We start from the raw sequence: 17,309 nt of genomic DNA, 5'->3' as shown, positions 1-17,309 counted from the left end.
CTGTGCTGTGCCGTGGGCTGTAGCCTGCTGCCATGCGTCCACATGTGCAAGGCCACACCATGCCCTGAACCCTCCTGGGCTTATGCTCTCAGCTACACTCTCCTTTCCACACACACAGAGGACCCCAGGAATGATCACATGTGGGGACTGGAAACAACCAGGGAAAAAACACTGAACACAGTGTTTTCCAGCGTGTGCTCTGCAACCTCTTAGAGAGCTGGAAAATCCATTTAAGTGGGTCACAGCCAGCATTCCAAAAACTGAAATAGAATAGAAATGATCTGAGCACTCTGTAATTATTGTTTTGTAAAACCTCTGCCTAAATTGCGTACTAGGAGGCTTTTGTGTTGTGATATAAAATGTATTTCTTACTGTTCTTCATGGCTAAATACAGACTGAAGGCCTTCGTACGAAGCCAGTTATCCCTCATTTTAGGTGGGGGGAAACTGAGGACAAAGAGGGCACATTCTTCTCTAGGCGCCTCGTCCAGTCTGCGGTAAAGCAAGACTACTTCTGGGTATTTTCCTTCTACCCAAGGGGCTAAACTCCCAGTGAATGAACATATTTTATGGCCTCAAATAGTTGGAAATCTATTTTTCTCCTGTTCCACAGTGAGAATTTCAAACAAGAGATGAAACTGATCTTTGGATATTCAGAAGCACCTTTGTCTTCTGATAAAATCAATTTTCCCTGTTTTCTCCCTTTTCTCATGCAGCCTCTCCACCATCCTGATATTTTGTCACTACCGTCCTTTCCACTCTAGATGGCAGTCCCAGCCCGGATGTGAGGCCGGCACCCCTCGATGTCAGAGACTGCACCTCCCCCTTTCTTCCTCCTGGGGAATCCGTCATCAGACTTCTCAGATTCAAGATCCCCCAACTCTGCTCAATCTAGGGCACATCCCCTAAGAGAAAAGACAAATCATCTAGGAAGGTCTCCTGGGAAGAAAAGGAAGGGAATCCTTTCTATTTCTAGGACAATGCAACGGGCTGGGGGAAAGCAATACGAGGTGCCTCTCCCAGCTTGATGCTGGGGTTAGTGAGCCATCGGGCTTCAAGAGGAATCAGCCTGGGAATGAGAAAACTCCAGGCGGCAGGGAAATGTGGAACACACAAGATCCGGGCAGGCGTCATCCTGATCTCAGCCCCAGTTGCCTCGTCTCACCTGTGAGAAGTCAGGGCTCAGAGGGAGCTTCTATGACCTTCAGCCAAGGTCACGGAGCCGCTGGGGCTTTGCCCAGAGCCAGACCCCAGCCTCGCGAGCCTCCCCACCAAGGGCCACCCAGATTTAGGATCATTAAGATAATTTTTAATTTTTTTTCTCTCTCTTTTTTTTTTTTTCCAGAACACACCACACCAACTTTCAAGGACTAAGCAAAAAATAAACCAACAGATTTTACTATTAGATTATTAATGCTAATACCTTATAATTTAAAAGATCACTATAAATTTGTTGATAAAAATGTTCATACATTTTATGTAAGATTATTATTTTAGCTACCATAGAAACCATGTTCAAACGAATTACCCTGGGAGTCTACAGCTGCCCAGAACATTACTACCTTCAGCTTCCGTTTACACGATCAGAGGATGTGTTGTAATTGCAAAGGTAATACATGAATACATTCTTACCATACATGTTTTACTGAACAGACCAGGGCTCCTTTGTCCCTACGTCCTTCCCAGGCACAGCTGTCAGTTTGCTGTGGGTCCTTCCTGACCTTTCTTTACAGATCAGTTTGTAACTCAAACGTCAGTCTCACTAATTGAGTCATGCTTGCCTTTGCACCAAAATTGTATCATTTGGTTACAATGAACAAGACTTAACTCTAAACGGATTTTGGCTGGTACCAAAAATCAAATCTACTCCAAAGAGCAAATAGTTTTCCTATTTGTTCTTTGCAAAGGAAGATTTGCCTTTGTGGAGAAGCTTTTAAAAAATTTCCCTTGACTAAACAAACAAACAAAAACAACCCAGTCAGGTGCAGTGGCTCAGGCCTGTAATCCCAGCACTTTGGGAGGCTGAAGTGGGAAGATCGCTTGAGCCAAGGAGTTCAAGACCAGCCTGGGCAACACAGTGAGACCTTGTCTCTACAAAAAATTTAAAAATTAGCCAGGCATGGTTGTGCGTGCCTGTAGTCACAGTTATTCAGGAGGCTGAGGCAGGGGGATCAGTCGAGCCTAAGTGTTTGAGGCCACAGTAAGTTATGATCATGCCACTATTCTCTAGCCTGTGCAAAAAAGTGAGATTTTGTCACTTAAAAATAACCCCAAAACCTGAAGGTAATTCCCAATCTGAGCAGTGCCAACATAGATAGAACGACTATTTGAGACACTGTCACTTTATTTTTATTTTTTTAATTTTATTTTTTATTATTTATTTATTTATTTATTTATTTATTTTTGAGACGGAGTCTCGCTCTGTTGCCTGGGCTGGAGTGCAGTGGCCGGATCTCAGCTCACTGCAAGCTCTGCCCCCGGGTTCACGCCATTCTCCAGCCTTAGCCTCCCGAGTAGCTGGGACTACAGGCGCCCGCCACCTCGCCTGGCTAGTTTTTTGTATTTTTAGTAGAGACAGGGTTTCACCGTGTTAGCCAGGATGGTCTCGATCTCCTGACCTCGTGATCCGCCCGTCTCGGCCTCCCAAAGTGCTGGGATTACAGGCTGGAGCCACCGCACCCGGCCACTGTCACTTTAAAGATAAGCCTTGACTCGTCCAAAGCTCTGCCCACTGTGGTTCAGGCGGGAACCTGTGTGGACCTGGGGTCCAGCTTCCTTTCACAGCTTCTGCCTGGCCGCTTGGCTCCTGTCTCCCTTAATTGAAGGGAGACGTTCTCATTTTGAGGTGATGTGAAATTGTCTATCCTCTAATGCTTCAATCAGACATAGCAAAGGGCAAAACCTTTCAAATAACCACCTGGGAAGACTGATAACTTGAAGTCCTTGCTCACTCAGACAGACACGGTGCAGCCAACCCCCCGGACCCTGAGCTCTTGGAAATGCAGTTACCGTGAAATGCAATAACGAAGAGTTGTCATCGGACAACCGACACACACACACATCTGGTCTGTGGTGCAGTAGGGTCTGCCTTGCCTGCAGGGTCCCCTGGGGTTCATCCCCACAGTGATGCCAGAGGAAGCCTGTGGCTCTTTTCTTTAGTCTGGGGTGTCAGAGACAGACCAGTACAACCGTATTCCTTTCCATCGTTTTCTACATGCTTTTCTAAACATATGAGGCGGGCCGGGGTGACAGCAGCAGGACACAGCGAGCCAGCCCTCCAGCCGCAGTGGGAATGAACAGTAGTGCCGAAACCCCTGCTCCCTGTGCCCTCTGAGGGATCCCAGGACACTGCCTGTGGGTTTCTCAAACACCCGTGAGCCTGGGGCCCACCTCAGAGCCTCTGTCTGCAGGGGAGGGTGGAGGGACACTGCCCAGGTAGAGAAAGGCACTCGCCACATGTGGCGCACCCAGAGGTCCCCTCACCGTGAGTTCCGAGCCCCCGCACAGCGGTCTCCTGGCTGTCAGCCACCTGCCCAGGACCGTCTGCCCTCTGGCCACCACTGCTCCCAAGGCCAGCAGAGAGGCTGCTGGTGCAGGGCCGAGCCTCAGAGAGCAGGGAGCCCACGGCCTCCTCTGTCCCTCTGGCTTTAGGCTTTAGTCACAGAGGAGAGCCCTGCCTGGGGAGATGACTGGACAGCAGTGGCCACGAGTGACCATGTCAGGCTGGGCACAGGACACACAGTGCACTGTTGACCCAGACACGTGTCTGAACTCCTAACCAGGCAGGAACAGTCTTTACTTCCACAAGGACCTTCTCACCCATTTCTCTGGGAACCAGTGGCCCTCTCAGTCTATCTTGGTCTTCAGCCTTGCGGTAGAAGCCTGAGTGCGGAAGAACATTTGATCTGAAAAACAACCCTCGCGTGCAAAGCCACAGAGGGCGATGCTGCCCAGTATTGAAGGGTACCCAGCGAGACGGGTGACAGCCCCGGCAGCACAGGCCCACGCCACAGCAGCCGCCTCACAGCCCGGCCCCAGGCTGTGGCCCCAGAGGCCACCTTTTCAAGAGAAGATGGAAATTCCAGTTTCATGGGAAATCTCCCAATTCTTATTTTTTATTTTTGAGATGGAGTCTCCCTCTGTCGCCCAGGCTGGAGTGCAATGGCGTGATCTCTGCTCACTGCAACCTCCACCTCCAGGTTCTCCTGCTTTAGCCTCCCAAGTAGCTGGGATTACAGGCGTGCGCCACTACACCCGGCTAACTGTTGTATTTTTAGTACAGATGGGGTTTCACCATGTTGGCTGGGCTGGTCTCCAACTCCTGACCTCAAGTGATCTGCCCACCTCGGCCTCCCAAAGTGCTGGGATTATAGGCATGAACCACCGCACATGGCTCCAATTTTTAAAAGCTAGATCAACTTAGGTTCCAACACCCTGTGGGGCAAACCACGTACACAGCCATGCTCTAGGCTAACTCTGTGGCTTCTGCAGAGAGGGACTTGTGGGGAGGGCTCACCCCGTATTAGAGCACTGTGGATCTGACGAACATGAGCTTCTGCATTGAGAGGGCTGACAGCCACCAAGTGCATGTCCTCCTCCCCAACAGCCAGGGCCCCTCCCAGTGTCCACCCCGGGGAGCTGGAGGAGCCTGGCTGTGCTGGGTGAGGCCTGGGTGTTCCTCCTGGCTATGAAGAACAGGCACCTGGATTTTCACAACTGATTTAATCCCTGTAGGAACTGGTAATGAAGAGATGTGTGATGCGATTCCTTTTGTTAAATTTTACATTGAAATTGCTATTTCTATAGGTCAAAAATGGCTGAATGTTCACAATTTCATATGCTTCAATCTGGGCAAAGGTCCCTGTCCCTCTCCTGCCTCTCCTTCACCCGCTGATGGCCAGACCCTGGGCTGCCCACACAGGCCAAGCTGGACCCTCTGGGCCCTCTGGGCCAGGCCACCCGCAGTCAGAAAAGGTCACCCGGACTCCCTCAGCTCCAGCAAGAAAGGTTCCAGCAACTTGTTCAAACAGCTCTCTGGGCTGTGTCTGGAATATTCATGCCCCTTTACGGTCTTCCCATTCCTGAGTGGTCTAAGATAATGAAAAGAAATCTAGACAGTCTCAAATCTCAGAAGTCACACAATCCAGGCTCCAAAGCAACCAAGCTCAGGCTACCTCTGAAAGAATGCGCAAGGATTCAGATCCAGACCCGCTGCTGCTGTCTGCTATGGTGTAAGCATCTGCTTTGCCTGTGATGTAATTTACACCTGGGTGGCTAGTTTTCATTTTCATCCAGAAATCACTGCTTCCACCACATTCAGGCCCAGTAACTGTCCATTCCCTGAGCCCCCACGGGACACAGTGTCTACTGCATGGCGACAAAGGCTGACTGGCTTTGGGACACCCATCACATTCACGCAGCCTGCATTGTCCCAGGCCAAGGGACATGGGAGGAAGGTGCCAGTGTCAGGAGGACACTGGCGGAGGCGAGAAGGTTGCTGGCGGAGGGAGGAGGGCTCTGGTGGGGGAGGAGGGTGCTGGTGGGGGTAGGAGGGCTCTGGTGGGGGGAGGAGGGTGCTGGTGGAGGGAGGAGGGTGCTAGTGGAGGGAGGAGGGCTCTGGTGGGGGGAGGAGGGTGCTGGCTGAGGGGACGAGGGCTCTGGTCGGGGGAGGCGGGCGCCAGCTGAGGGGAGGTTGGCTGTGGCTCCTGACCTGCACCTGCACAGGAGCACACCCTATGGGACAAGGACCGGAACTGGCTGAGCTGGGCACTTCCTCAGGAAGGGGCCACAGAAGGCAGCAGGGCAGTGACCACTTCTCAGAAGGGGACTCTCATCAAGAAGCAAGGTAAGCCAGGGCCACTGCGATGCTGTCTAGTTAACTTTGGTCTGGCCCTTCCTCATGGTATAAGCGGAGGAGGCGAGGGGCCGCGCGGTATGAGCAGAGGAGGCGAGGGGCCGCGTGGTATGAGCAGAGGAGGCGAGGGGCCGCGCGGTATAAGCGGAGGAGGCGAGGGGCCGTGCGGTATGAGCAGAGGAGGCGAGGGGCCGCGTGGTATGAGCAGAGGAGGCGAGGGGCCGCGTGGTATAAGCGGAGGAGGCGCGGGGCCGCGTGGTATATGCAGAGGAGGCGCGGGGCCGCGTGGTATAAGCAGGGGAGGCGAGGGGCTGCGCGGTATAGGCAGAGGAGGCGAGGGGCTGTGTGGTATATGCAGAGGAGGCGAGGGGCCGCGTGGTATGAGCAGAGGAGGCGAGGGGCCGCGTGGTATGAGCAGGGGAGGCGAGGGGCCGCGCGGTATAGGCAGAGGAGGCGAGGGGCTGTGTGGTATATGCAGAGGAGGCGAGGGGCCGCGCGGTATGAGCAGAGGAGGTGAGGGGCCGCGTGGTATAAGCAGGGGAGGCGAGGGGCCGCGCGGTATAGGCAGAGGGGGCCACTCACAGGAGGGCCGGAAGCTTCCTCCACCAAGTACAGCTGCTGGCCCACTCGTCCTCCTCCTCAAAACCCAAACCCACCCCATCCTATTACCCCAAGCTATGCTTCCACCTCCACTCTCCAGGTTTCCAGCAGAAAGACGCAGCTTTAGTTGAATCAGAGTGTGAAGCCTGATCACCCAGAAGCTGGTTAATTCGATGCCCAGCCCCTCTCGCACCAGGTTTAAATAGAACAGCATTTTCTAATGTGCTCGCGGAGGCCTGGGGTGGGTCTCCATGAACAGGCCCTCACAGGAGGCTCCCGCACGTGCACAGGCTCCTAGTGAGGCTGCGCCACAGAGAGGACTGGAGGAGCACCAGCCCCCAGCTGCTGACTGGAGGGTGCTGAGCTGCCGCCAGGGCCTGGAATCCCAGGGCCTCAGGTGCTGCAGGAGAAAGGCCTGGGACATCGGTGCTGAGAAAGGAAGAGGTGCTTAGGGGCTTGCAGGGGCTCTGGTAACAGGAAAGAAGCCCTGAGCATGGCAGCATCTGCCCCACGCACTTATCCTCCCCAGCCGCCTCGCCCCGGAGCACAGGCCAGCACAGCAGCCCAGAGGACTGCCAGGCTCTGCCAGGGGGCACAGGGGGCACAGCCTGGCAGGAAGCCTGGCTGCATGGGGCATTCCTGGGTGAAAAGGGTCCTGGGTTAGGGGCCCTCAGGGCAGAGAGAGGGGAATGCACAGCATGGCCACACCCACAGTATTAGCGAGGCCTGAGTCTGTGTCCGGAGAGAACGGAGGTTTCTTCCTCATCCACTGCCACTCTTCTCCCTTTTGGGGAACCATCAACTAGGCTAATAGACCAGATGTGGAAGTGGTGCGAGGGCCTGGGCCGAGCCTGCCTCTGGTCATCGCGCCGGAACGCATCTTGTGTTTTATGAAACATCACACAGAGTCCTTTGCTGAGCTATGCAGAAGCCACAGGAGGAACAGCCACACCTCGAGGAGGAACAGCTCCCAGTTTCAGGTTACTCAGAAAAGAGGAGAAATAGCATCGCAGCTCAGGACCTCAAACCCACGCTGCAGGCAGCAAGGATCTCTGCAAGCCCTAGCTCAGCTCCAGAACAGAGCTCTCAGGGGCAACACCGTATGTGCATATTAACAAAATGAGGCCCAGACAGGGATGTGGACTTCTGCGGACACAGTTCACTGACTAGCGCATGTCTTCACCTGCCACGCAGCATGCAGCCCTGACGGGACCTCTGAACGTCGCTTCATCACCTTCCTGATTTCAGGGAAGGGAGGCTCTGCTGGTGGGCCAGCCGGCGCTTCCTGGGAAAAGGCGTCACACAAACCTGCTGCCACGTGACGCAGAAAACACTCTTTTGACACATTTTGCTTTTCTGCTGGGCCTCTTGGTTGGTAAGGGTGTGGCCAGTGTGCTGTGTTCAGGACACAAGGTGCTATCAACAGGGACAGCAAGCAGAGCTGGGTCTGCACCAGGAACAGAGCAAGGAGCTGCCTGACCCACACTAGGGAGAGAGAAGCCAACACCGGGGCAGGTCTGGGAGGAAGACTGGGGAGCGCCCAGGCAGGGGACAGAGAAGCTCCCTGTGTGCCCGCGCACAGAGACCCCGAGCGTTCTGGAGCTCCTGGAGGGCCAGGGGAGGCTGTGCCTGTTTCCACCAAGTCCAGGGGTGGCGTTCACAGCCCGTAATACATTAAGGCAAAGCAGCAATGTCTAAGCCTTCTATGGTTCTGAAACTGCTGCTAGAATGAGATTTTCTCCCTGTCCTCTCTCCAAACACAGGCGAATCCCATACACTGTGTGTTTAGCACTTCAGAAGAATTAGTCCTTCCTCTGTCCAACAATCTACAGGCATCAAGATGCCAAAGCGTTCAGTGCGTCTGGATGGTGCAGCTCTGTGGACACCAAAGGGCCCCAGGATGCTGTCGAGGCTTGAGGAAGGTAACACAGCAGGCCGGAGGGGCTCGTGGACTGGACTGGGCACCCAGAGAGAGGACAGAAGGGGCAAAAGAGGATGCAGGGGGCAAGAGGAGGAAAGGGCTGTCAGGTGCACACCTTCCCCTGGCATCCCGTCTCCTCCCCGAGGCTGCCCCGTCTAGCCCTCCCCACGGTCTGAAGGTAGCACTTGGTGGCACCCACCCCTTCCCTCTCTCCACTACCTGCAGGAGCTGCAGAGCAGACAACAAACCTCAGCTCTGCCCATATGGATGGCTGCGCCCATGATCCTAGTGAAGTGTGAGCCTCTGCCCTCCTGAGAGAGGTCCCCGGGGTCCCAGGCCCAGCCGCCACTCCAGGAAACCCACCTGGATGGCTGCACCCATACCCTGGACAGCCTCGGTAAGTCAGGGCAGGGGCCGGAACTGCACAGCCCTGCTCTGGAAAACGGACGCTCTGTAAAGAAGCCTGTCCTGTGCTCAGTACACCACAGGGCTCAGCACTGGGCACTCGGCCTCGCCGCCCACCAGCAAAGCCAAAGATTTATACACTCGCTCAGCCACACGTTGGGCAGCAAAGATCCAGGGGATGCCTGGGAGGGGCGACGCAGGCTGCTGGGGGGCTGCCCTGTTTCTTGACTGGGTGCTGGTCACACTGGTGTGTTGAGTTTTGAGGACTCACTAAGTGGAACACGTACGAGGTGTGCTTCGCCCCGTTTGTTACATGTCAACTGAAAACACGCCCAGCCTCTGAACCCTGATGGGCTCGCGCGTCTCTGGCCGCTGCCTGACGCTGGAGCCGGGTGGCCGGGGTACTCACCTGCGGCAGCCCGTCCTCCCGCCTCCGGCTCTGGCTTGGGCGGTTGATGAAGGACCGCGTGGAGACTTTGTAGTGGTTCAGCAGGCAGACGATGACCACCACCATCACCGTGACCACCACGACGATGATGATGATTTGGGCGAACTCCAGCTCCGCTGCCACGGAAGAGGACAGTGGTTAGCCGCCTGGCCCTCCAACCCCAACCCATTCTCCAGGCACCACCACCGCCCCAGCCTCTCACACACATCTGGTCCTCAGGCCCGCAGAACACAGAAACGACTATCCCGCTTTAGCGAAGGAGACACCATGGCAGAGTTGGGAGGCTGTGCAAACCTGCCGTGGGGATCGAGGAGCCTGGGCCATCCCCCACCACAGGGGGCTGAGAAAGCCTCCCCAAACTGAAGTTATTTCTCCAATGTCACTGCTCTAGGAAAGTTAAACCCGTCTTTATGGTTGAGTGGAGTTTCTCAAGGCAATTCCCCTAGGGAGCCATACATAAAAGGAAAAATCAACGTTGTCCCCGTCCCTCCAAGGCTGTGGCTATGCAGGTGAGTTAGGCAACACATGTGCATTGCTTCCAGGCCTGCAGGCACAGCGCTTCAGGAGTGGTCAGGTCTGCCCTGGGTTTCTGACACCACCACCCCAAAGATTCGCTAAATGCTATTGACACACACTTCACACGTGAGTCCAGCAACACAGAGCGACTTCCAGTCACAGCACACTGGGCCGGCAGCTGGAAGCAGGTGAGCCAGATCCCTGTTTTGGGAGAGGAAGCAGGTGGAGGGTTCCCGGGCGGCCTGGAGCCACTTTCTGCCCCCGCTCTCCCAGCCCATGGCTCTGCTGCCTGCTTCACTCCTCGTCCCCCACGCTGGAAGGAAGTGACTGTCCGTGCAGTGACCTAAATTCAGAGCAAGGGGCTCCGGGATGCTATGAGGAAAACAGTGCAGGAATCTGGGGGTGGTGTGGTGGACAAAAGGCAGGAGGAAGAGGAGAGAACGCCATCAACTGTGCTGCCCTGGGCTCACAGCATACACGCACACACATGCATATGCACATACATGTGCTGCAGCAGGGCTCAGGCCCCGGCCGGTGGGGAGGCATATCTGTCAGCGTATCCGCTCAGACGTGGGGCGATGCAGGCAGAGATCAGGTGGTGCTTCCCCAGTAGCTACAACTGTGTGCATCTGCTGGTCACACCCTGGGAACCGAGGGTGAGGCTGGACGAGGGGTTCTCTGGATCGCCCCATGTCCTACCCTTCAGTACTGCCCTCCGCTTCCACCCTGAGACCCCCACACCCTAGGGACTGAGGGTGGGAGTGGAGGGCAGTGGGACCCTGGGGCCTACAGGAGAGGGGCTGGCGCCTTGAGAATGGAGAGCAGAGTGTGTGGGAGGCTGCTGGCTGAGCTGTGCACAGAGAGCAGGTGGACCTGCCAAGTGCCCCTTGCCCCCGCAGGCAGGGAGAGGCCAGGCTGGTGGGAACATCACCCTTCCCTGTGGACATGGACAGAGCCATGCTCAGAGTCTCAGAGGCCATGCTCTGAGCAGCTCCTGAGGCTGGCAGTCAGTGAGGCCTGCTGGCCCCGCCCCAGCCAAGGGGGTGCTGTTGCTCTGGGGTTCCCTGCAGCCTGTCGGCTAAGTGGTGGGGGCTCTAGGGGCCTGGTGCCCAGCCCAGCCTTGGGGTTTGAGTGTCCACTTCCTATGGGGAGGAAGTGTCCGTCGGAACTGCCACACTTCCATGCATCCCCCCCGCCACCCCAACACACACGCAAAAAGTCTCCCCGGGGCTTATCAACAATTTTCATGCTGGGGGCTTTCTGGAAAAGACTGAAATTGTGCGGAGTCTTCGAGCAGGTGCTTGGGCCCTTTGCAATTGGGTTCCAATAGAAACGTGACCTTATTTCTGCTCACAGGCCGTGGGAAGTATGACATGCTTGTTTACCTAGGAACAGTCTCCGACTCTGCCCCTGCCCATAACCTTCCTGTGTCTGGACATTCTGGCCTTGACCCTGTGTTTCTCAGGACCCTACCCCAAGACACCACGTGACGTCTCCCAGGCTGAGTCTGGAGCCCCTACTTTGCCGCTCCTGACACGGGAGGCAGCTAAGTGGCTTCACTGGTACAAGGTGAATTGATGAGCGACTCAGCACCCGCAGGCTGAGAGATGGGGCTGGGATGTGTGGCTCCGGTTGGCTCTGCCCAGCTGCATGTGTGTGCTCTCTGTGAGGACAGCCACCGCCAACAGGATAAGGCCTGCACTGGCTGCAGAGTGCCCGAGTGTGCCTCCAGCAGCCCCGAGGGTCTGTGCAGGGGTCAGCCACCAGCCCAAGGCGATCGCCCAGGGACAAGCATGAAAGGAAGCAGAGAGATTCCGCTCAGGACAAAGGCGGTGAACACAGTGATGAGCGCTGAACCCCGAAGTCGAAGACGGTGTTTCTAGGTAAACAAGCACGTCATACTTCCCATGGCCCATGAGAAGAAACGAGGTCACATTTCTATTGTGACCCGAATAATGCCTTCTTTAACCAACTCTTATTTTTATTTTGTAGTTAAATAGTGGAGTATTCACAAATTAAAGCATGCCCTAGGATTTCTGAATGTTTTCTTGTTTTTTTTTTTTTTTTTTTTTTTCTTTTTTGAGACAGAGTCTCGCTTTGTTGCCCGGGCTGGAGTGCAGTGGCCGGATCTCAGCTCACTGCAAGCTCCGCCTCCCGGGTTCACGCCATTCTCCTGCCTTAGCCTCCTGAGTAGCTGGGACTACAGGCGCCCGCCACCTCGCCCGGCTAGTTTTTTGTATTTTTAGTAGAGACGGGGTTTCACTGTGGTTTCGATCTCCTGACCTTGTGATCCACCCGCCTCGGCCTCCCAAAGTGCTGGGATTACAGGCGTGAGCCACCACGCCCAGCTGAATGTTTTCTTTTCAAGAGAACTTCACTGTTTTATGGACATGGATATAGAGGAAAATCACGGTGACAGGGACGGATCAGCACAAAGTCGTGCAATGAGTCAACTCTTCTCTTGGAGGGCACCTTTCCAGGTCACCTGTTCTTGACTAGGGAAAGCTATGCAGATACGCATTTGCAGCAAAGCAAATCAAATTATGTTTTCACAAGTCTCTGGGCATTTTTTACATATTTGTGTTTCATTTGAAAAGGATTTTTATTATAAAAATGAAAACTTCTTGAAAATTTAAATCACACAGAAGGAAACAGGGCAGTGTAAAGTCTCCCTTCCCAACCCACAGCGCCCCTGACTCCACCAGGCCTTGTCCCTGGGGAAAGCCCAGGCCTCCGCTGCATCATGCCAGGCCTTACTCTGTCCCTGGGGAAAGCCCACGCCTCCGCTGCCTCACGTGTGTGTGTTTGCTACGAAATGAAGGCTTTCCTCTTTTCAGTTATTGCAATCGATGTGCAAATATCTTGTTTGCGTCTTTTCACTTAACACATCACAGACCTCTTTAAACAAGAGCACACGTGCACTGGCCTCGCCCTGTGGCAGCTGTCTGTTATGGAGTACAAACATACTGGAATTTGCCTTCTCCAGCTGGTGGCTGTTCAGGTGGCTTTTTTCTTTTTTCTCTTATAACCACAAAATTGCATGTGTATATGTGCAAGTGTGTGGTTGGCACACGTTTGTCAGCATACTTAAAGACTCCCAAAAGTGACATTTCTGGGCCCAGGGCATAATCACTTTTAATCCTCATGGCTACTGAGAACCTGCCTTTTGTAAAGGCTGCATTAGTTTAGGCTATCCCAGTAAGAAGGCATGTTCCCCATGCCCTCATTCACCCTGGAGACTCACCCTTTTAATCGGTGACAATCTGATGGGCAAAAATATCTATCTCATTTTAATTTGTATTTCTCCAATTACTGGTAATTTCAGATCTTCCCCTATGGTTATGGCAATTTGTGTTTCTCTTTTTCATAATCATATTAGTGTATTTATAGTTTTCTCATTTATTTCTTATGCATTTATGTGAAATCTTTACATATTATGGTTACACATCTTTGTCTGTTATGTGTTGCAACTATTTCCCCTAGCCAGTCATTTCTTTAAACTTCACCATGAGTTTCTCTATAGATGCTATAAAATTTTATGCATCAAATACTTTCTTTCTCCTTTATGGCTTCTAAACTTCCTGTTTGATTGGGAAGGTTCTCTTTTATATTCTAAACATATTTTTTTCCCTAAGATTTTTGGAGTTTGTATTTTATGTTAGATCTTTATTTGCTCTGGATTTTATTCCCCTCTTGGTCTGACACAGCACATGGAACATGTGATATTGACTGAAAGGTGTGCATTTTCTGAGCTAATGTCTGATTTAAAAATTCAGGCAAGGATGAGAAAGATCTCAGTTGTATGAAACAGTGCATGAAATCACTCTCCGTAAAAATAAACTCCAGGCCAGGTGTGCCTGGAATCTCAGCACTTTGGGAGACCAAGGCAGGGAAATTGTTTAAGGCCAGGAGTTCAAGATCAGCCTGGACAATCGAGCGAGACTCTGTCTCTTAAAAAAAAAAAGAAAAAAAAAAAAAGTAAAGCCCTCACCATCTTTCTTTTTAAGGGGACTGCCTTCTTATAGACCTGCCACACACATGGGCACTGCCCTGCCCTGCTGGGACATCTGCGCCATGCTGTTGCCCCGAGGCCGATTCAAATATGAGTCATGCCCAGCCGTGGCAGGTACGTCTACAGTACACGGATGAGCGGTGGCCTGGGGGTTCATGGGCACCCTAGTGGCATGGTGCCTGGGGCAGGTCAAGGTTGCGGGCATACTCAGAGGCTGTGGGAGCAGGAACACTGTGCCTAGGAGCCTGCGAACAAAATCAAGTGGCCCCGAGGGGCGCCCTGGGGTGGCGGCAGCCTGATGAGGGCCTGAGCCACAAGGACACTCAGTCCTGGGCACAAGAGGCAGCTCTTCCTGCAGGCACCAAAGACCCAGGGACACCTGGGTCCCAGAGCCCACCATCCTCACAGCCTGGTCATCTCACTGCAGCAGCCTGGTCCCTGGCTGCAGGCGAGGGTGGCCCGTGGTGCTCCTGAAGCCCTCCCCTGAGGGCGTCAGGGCCTAGTGCAGGGCCCACACGTGCAGCAGAGCCTTGCTCTGGGAACTCTGGGCAAAACCCATAAGTGGAAACAGACCCCCTTCTCGCCTTTAAGTCACGGGAGCCAGAACACTAGCAACCGAAAAGATGAGCATCGTACTCTCTTCAGGAACAGAGAGCCTCCCCAGGCAGGGCCCAGGAGATCCTCAAAGTGAAAACTGCAGTCAACAGGTTCTTGGAAATGTGTGTGAGGATTCCCAGACCGTGAGCCCTGCACTGAGATGCCCTCTCCCTCCATGACCCTCTTTAAGCTCACGAGGGGTGTGTGGCAACCCCCCCCAACACCTGTCCTCCCACACCCTCTCAGTCATTTTAAACAGGAGAATTCCACTAAACACCCACAGCCTGTTTTCACGTGGCAGGGCAGGGGGTGGCTGTGGTGCGTGGAGCCCAGCATCCACAGAAAGGAAAGATGCCTGGGGTTTGGGTTTTGTTTTTAGGGGTTGGGAAGGAGTCAGCTGGAAAGGGGAGGCTAAGAAGAGAATGAATTCTGGAAGAACTGCTAAAACAGAAAGTTTGGAAAAATAAAACCCGCAGGAATAGTAGCATTCTTAGAAAATTAATCGGATGCTTTGGGGCTTCCAAGATGCTATGCGCCTAACACGGATTCTGGCACAGACGACGGGTCGAGTTTCCTTGTTCAGTAGCAACGGATGTCCACAGAAGAGGGCCAGAAAGCAGGGCACGCAAGGAAAGAAGTTGAGGCCAAAGTCAAATGTTCACATCCCCCTTCTACGGCGCTGTAGTTCATGACGCTGTGACAGATGAGTCACTGCAATGGAAATACCGGATACTTTTTAATACATCTAGCCTAAAACTTACAGGAAGGCATCCTAACACCTTCTTTTATTATTGTACAGCAGTGACAGTGACGACAGTGATGATGGCATCTCTCTATTTTTATGGAAACCTCTCCAGGAAATCCCAAGCTGCACACTGGAGAATTACGGGAACAGAAGCAGCGGTGTGAAGTCTGTCGGTCTCTCTCCTGGTTCGATGAGGAGCTGAACTGAATCATACTAGAGGCATGAGTGTCTGCGCTATTTTTAAAGAGCTCTGGGGAAGTGCGGCTGTCCCACCTTAGGCTCCTCATATAACACTCATTTCTATTTGTGGGATGGTTAACACCATCTTCCATTTGGTCTTTCCTCCACCAATATATTATCCTTCACTGAAGTCCTATTTCTACAGTTTAATTATTTTTAAGCTCCAGATGTGTAACGTATGCCCTCAAAGACCCTATCATGGGGCAGGGGGCACGGTCTGGGCCCCGCATGCATTCCTCTCTTTCCCCAGGCCAAGTAAGCATCTTGGCAAGAATCCAGAAAACGTTCCACGCAGAACATTGCGATGTCACAGAAACGGCCACCCCTTGGCCACGAAGCCCTCGCCCCACCCTGCGTGGTCACTCCCTACCCTACCAACCACAGCACCCCACCTCGCTCCCCTGCGTGCTGGCCTCTCCCGGAGCACCAAGCCCGGGGCTGGCTTGCCGCAGAGCCTCACCTCCAGGCAGCTGCTTCCCCTGCACACCCTCCTGCCCCGCTGCTGGGACATACACACACCGGCCCTCCCACATGTGGCTGGGCCTGCCTGGCTTCTGCACAGTGAACTTGTCACATTTCCTTCCTGTCTCTGTCCTCAGCAGAGACGGGTGTGGTGGTGAGATGACAGCTCTAGGGGTGTCTTACTCTTTATTTATGGCTCTGTGACACTTTCAAAGTGCTGAATGTTCCTAAAGGCTGGTAAATTCTTTCCAAGATCCTCCAGAGACTGGGCGGCGGTGGTGGCAGGAAGACGGGTGGGGGCAGGAGTTGGAATCTACTTAGACTATAATTGCCTCAAGTTTGTGAACTGTTAGTACAAAAATACTCTTGGAGATTTTAATGGTTGAATGAAGATTCACACTCATTAAACACCACGGCTGAGGGGGAAAATTCAGCCTGTGTTACAAGAATGACTTCACAGCTTGAAGTACAGAAGCAAAACAGTAAGAGCTGTCATCATCCTGATTACATGATATGTTTTGAACTTTATTTTCCTCATCCTGATTACATGATATGTTTTGAACTTTATTTTCCTTGGAGGTGGGTTGGCTCCTCTACCGTATAGTACAACAAGTGGAACGGAAGGGAAAAGCCACGCGACAGAAATACCCAGGTTTTGGTGTCACCTGCTGGCTTTACCTTCCTTCAGAAGCTCTTTCCTAAGCCCCGATGATGGGTTCACTACCTCTGGCGACTTCCTGTGCAGCTCGGAACCCGGTGGCAGCACTTACGACTGTCTTGGTGGTCTCCATTCTCTGGTCTTCTTCCTCTATAGAGTGAGCCCTAGGTCAACGCCTTGTTCATCCACAGTGTCTCAGCAGGTAGTGTGTGCCTGGCGCGAAGTTGGCATTCCCCATTGAGAAGCTGGTGGAGAAGCCCTAAGAACGAAGGGACCCCAACAGCCTGACCTGCTTCAACAGCATCTGGCACAGACACGTGTTCTCCCAAAACACTTCCCGACGCCTTCAGTGCCGCTGGAGTTTTGCTAAAGGTTTTCATAGTTTGCAACAATTATTCAAAAAATTTTACTAGTCTAAGAGGGTGTGATCTGTCACTGAGAAAAGAGCCTCCTGGTTGCTCTGAGCGGCCTGTTTGTAGTCATGTATTTATGTCCAACATTTGCATGATAATAAAATGAGGAAACAGTCCCTATGATCTGCAGGTGGAGAGATGAACGTGGAGGACGGGTGTGGCCCAGGCACAGCTACCTGATACCGGCCCAAGGCCAGGTGCCCTGGACGGCACAGGCAGGCGGGCAGCCGCCAGCAATGACCGGACGGACTAGGGAATCCCTCGAATGCAGACTCCATGAGCCCGTCCGGCTGGAGCGGCATCTCCTCGCTTTATGAAAGCCCAAGCATTCATCCACTACAATTACTTCTCACCACGCATTTTAGAACCTAGAGTTTCATGATCTCTTCAGAAAGAAATTTACCTAAATATGTTCCGATCAAAGATGACTGACAGGATT

The 17,309-nt window shown here is 53.2% G+C and overlaps 1 protein-coding gene across 11 annotated transcripts in view; it reads right to left on the bottom strand.

Moving 5' to 3' along the window:
* Window positions 1-17,309, bottom strand: part of LDLRAD4 (low density lipoprotein receptor class A domain containing 4) — a 436,719-nt gene that overhangs the window by 20,857 nt on the left and 398,553 nt on the right. For all 11 annotated transcript variants that reach the window (XM_033178426.1, XM_033178431.1, XM_033178430.1 and 8 more), the window contains one exon: window positions 9,189-9,343. In XM_033178426.1, the coding sequence (XP_033034317.1) occupies window positions 9,189-9,343 (155 nt within the window). The remainder of the gene's footprint in view (window positions 1-9,188; window positions 9,344-17,309) is intronic.

This window comes from Trachypithecus francoisi, unplaced genomic scaffold (genome assembly GCF_009764315.1).
Source record: "Trachypithecus francoisi isolate TF-2019V2 unplaced genomic scaffold, Tfra_2.0 Lachesis_group19, whole genome shotgun sequence".
Taxonomy (NCBI): Eukaryota; Metazoa; Chordata; class Mammalia; order Primates; family Cercopithecidae; genus Trachypithecus; species Trachypithecus francoisi.
This window is presented reverse-complemented; position numbering and strand designations above follow the sequence as displayed.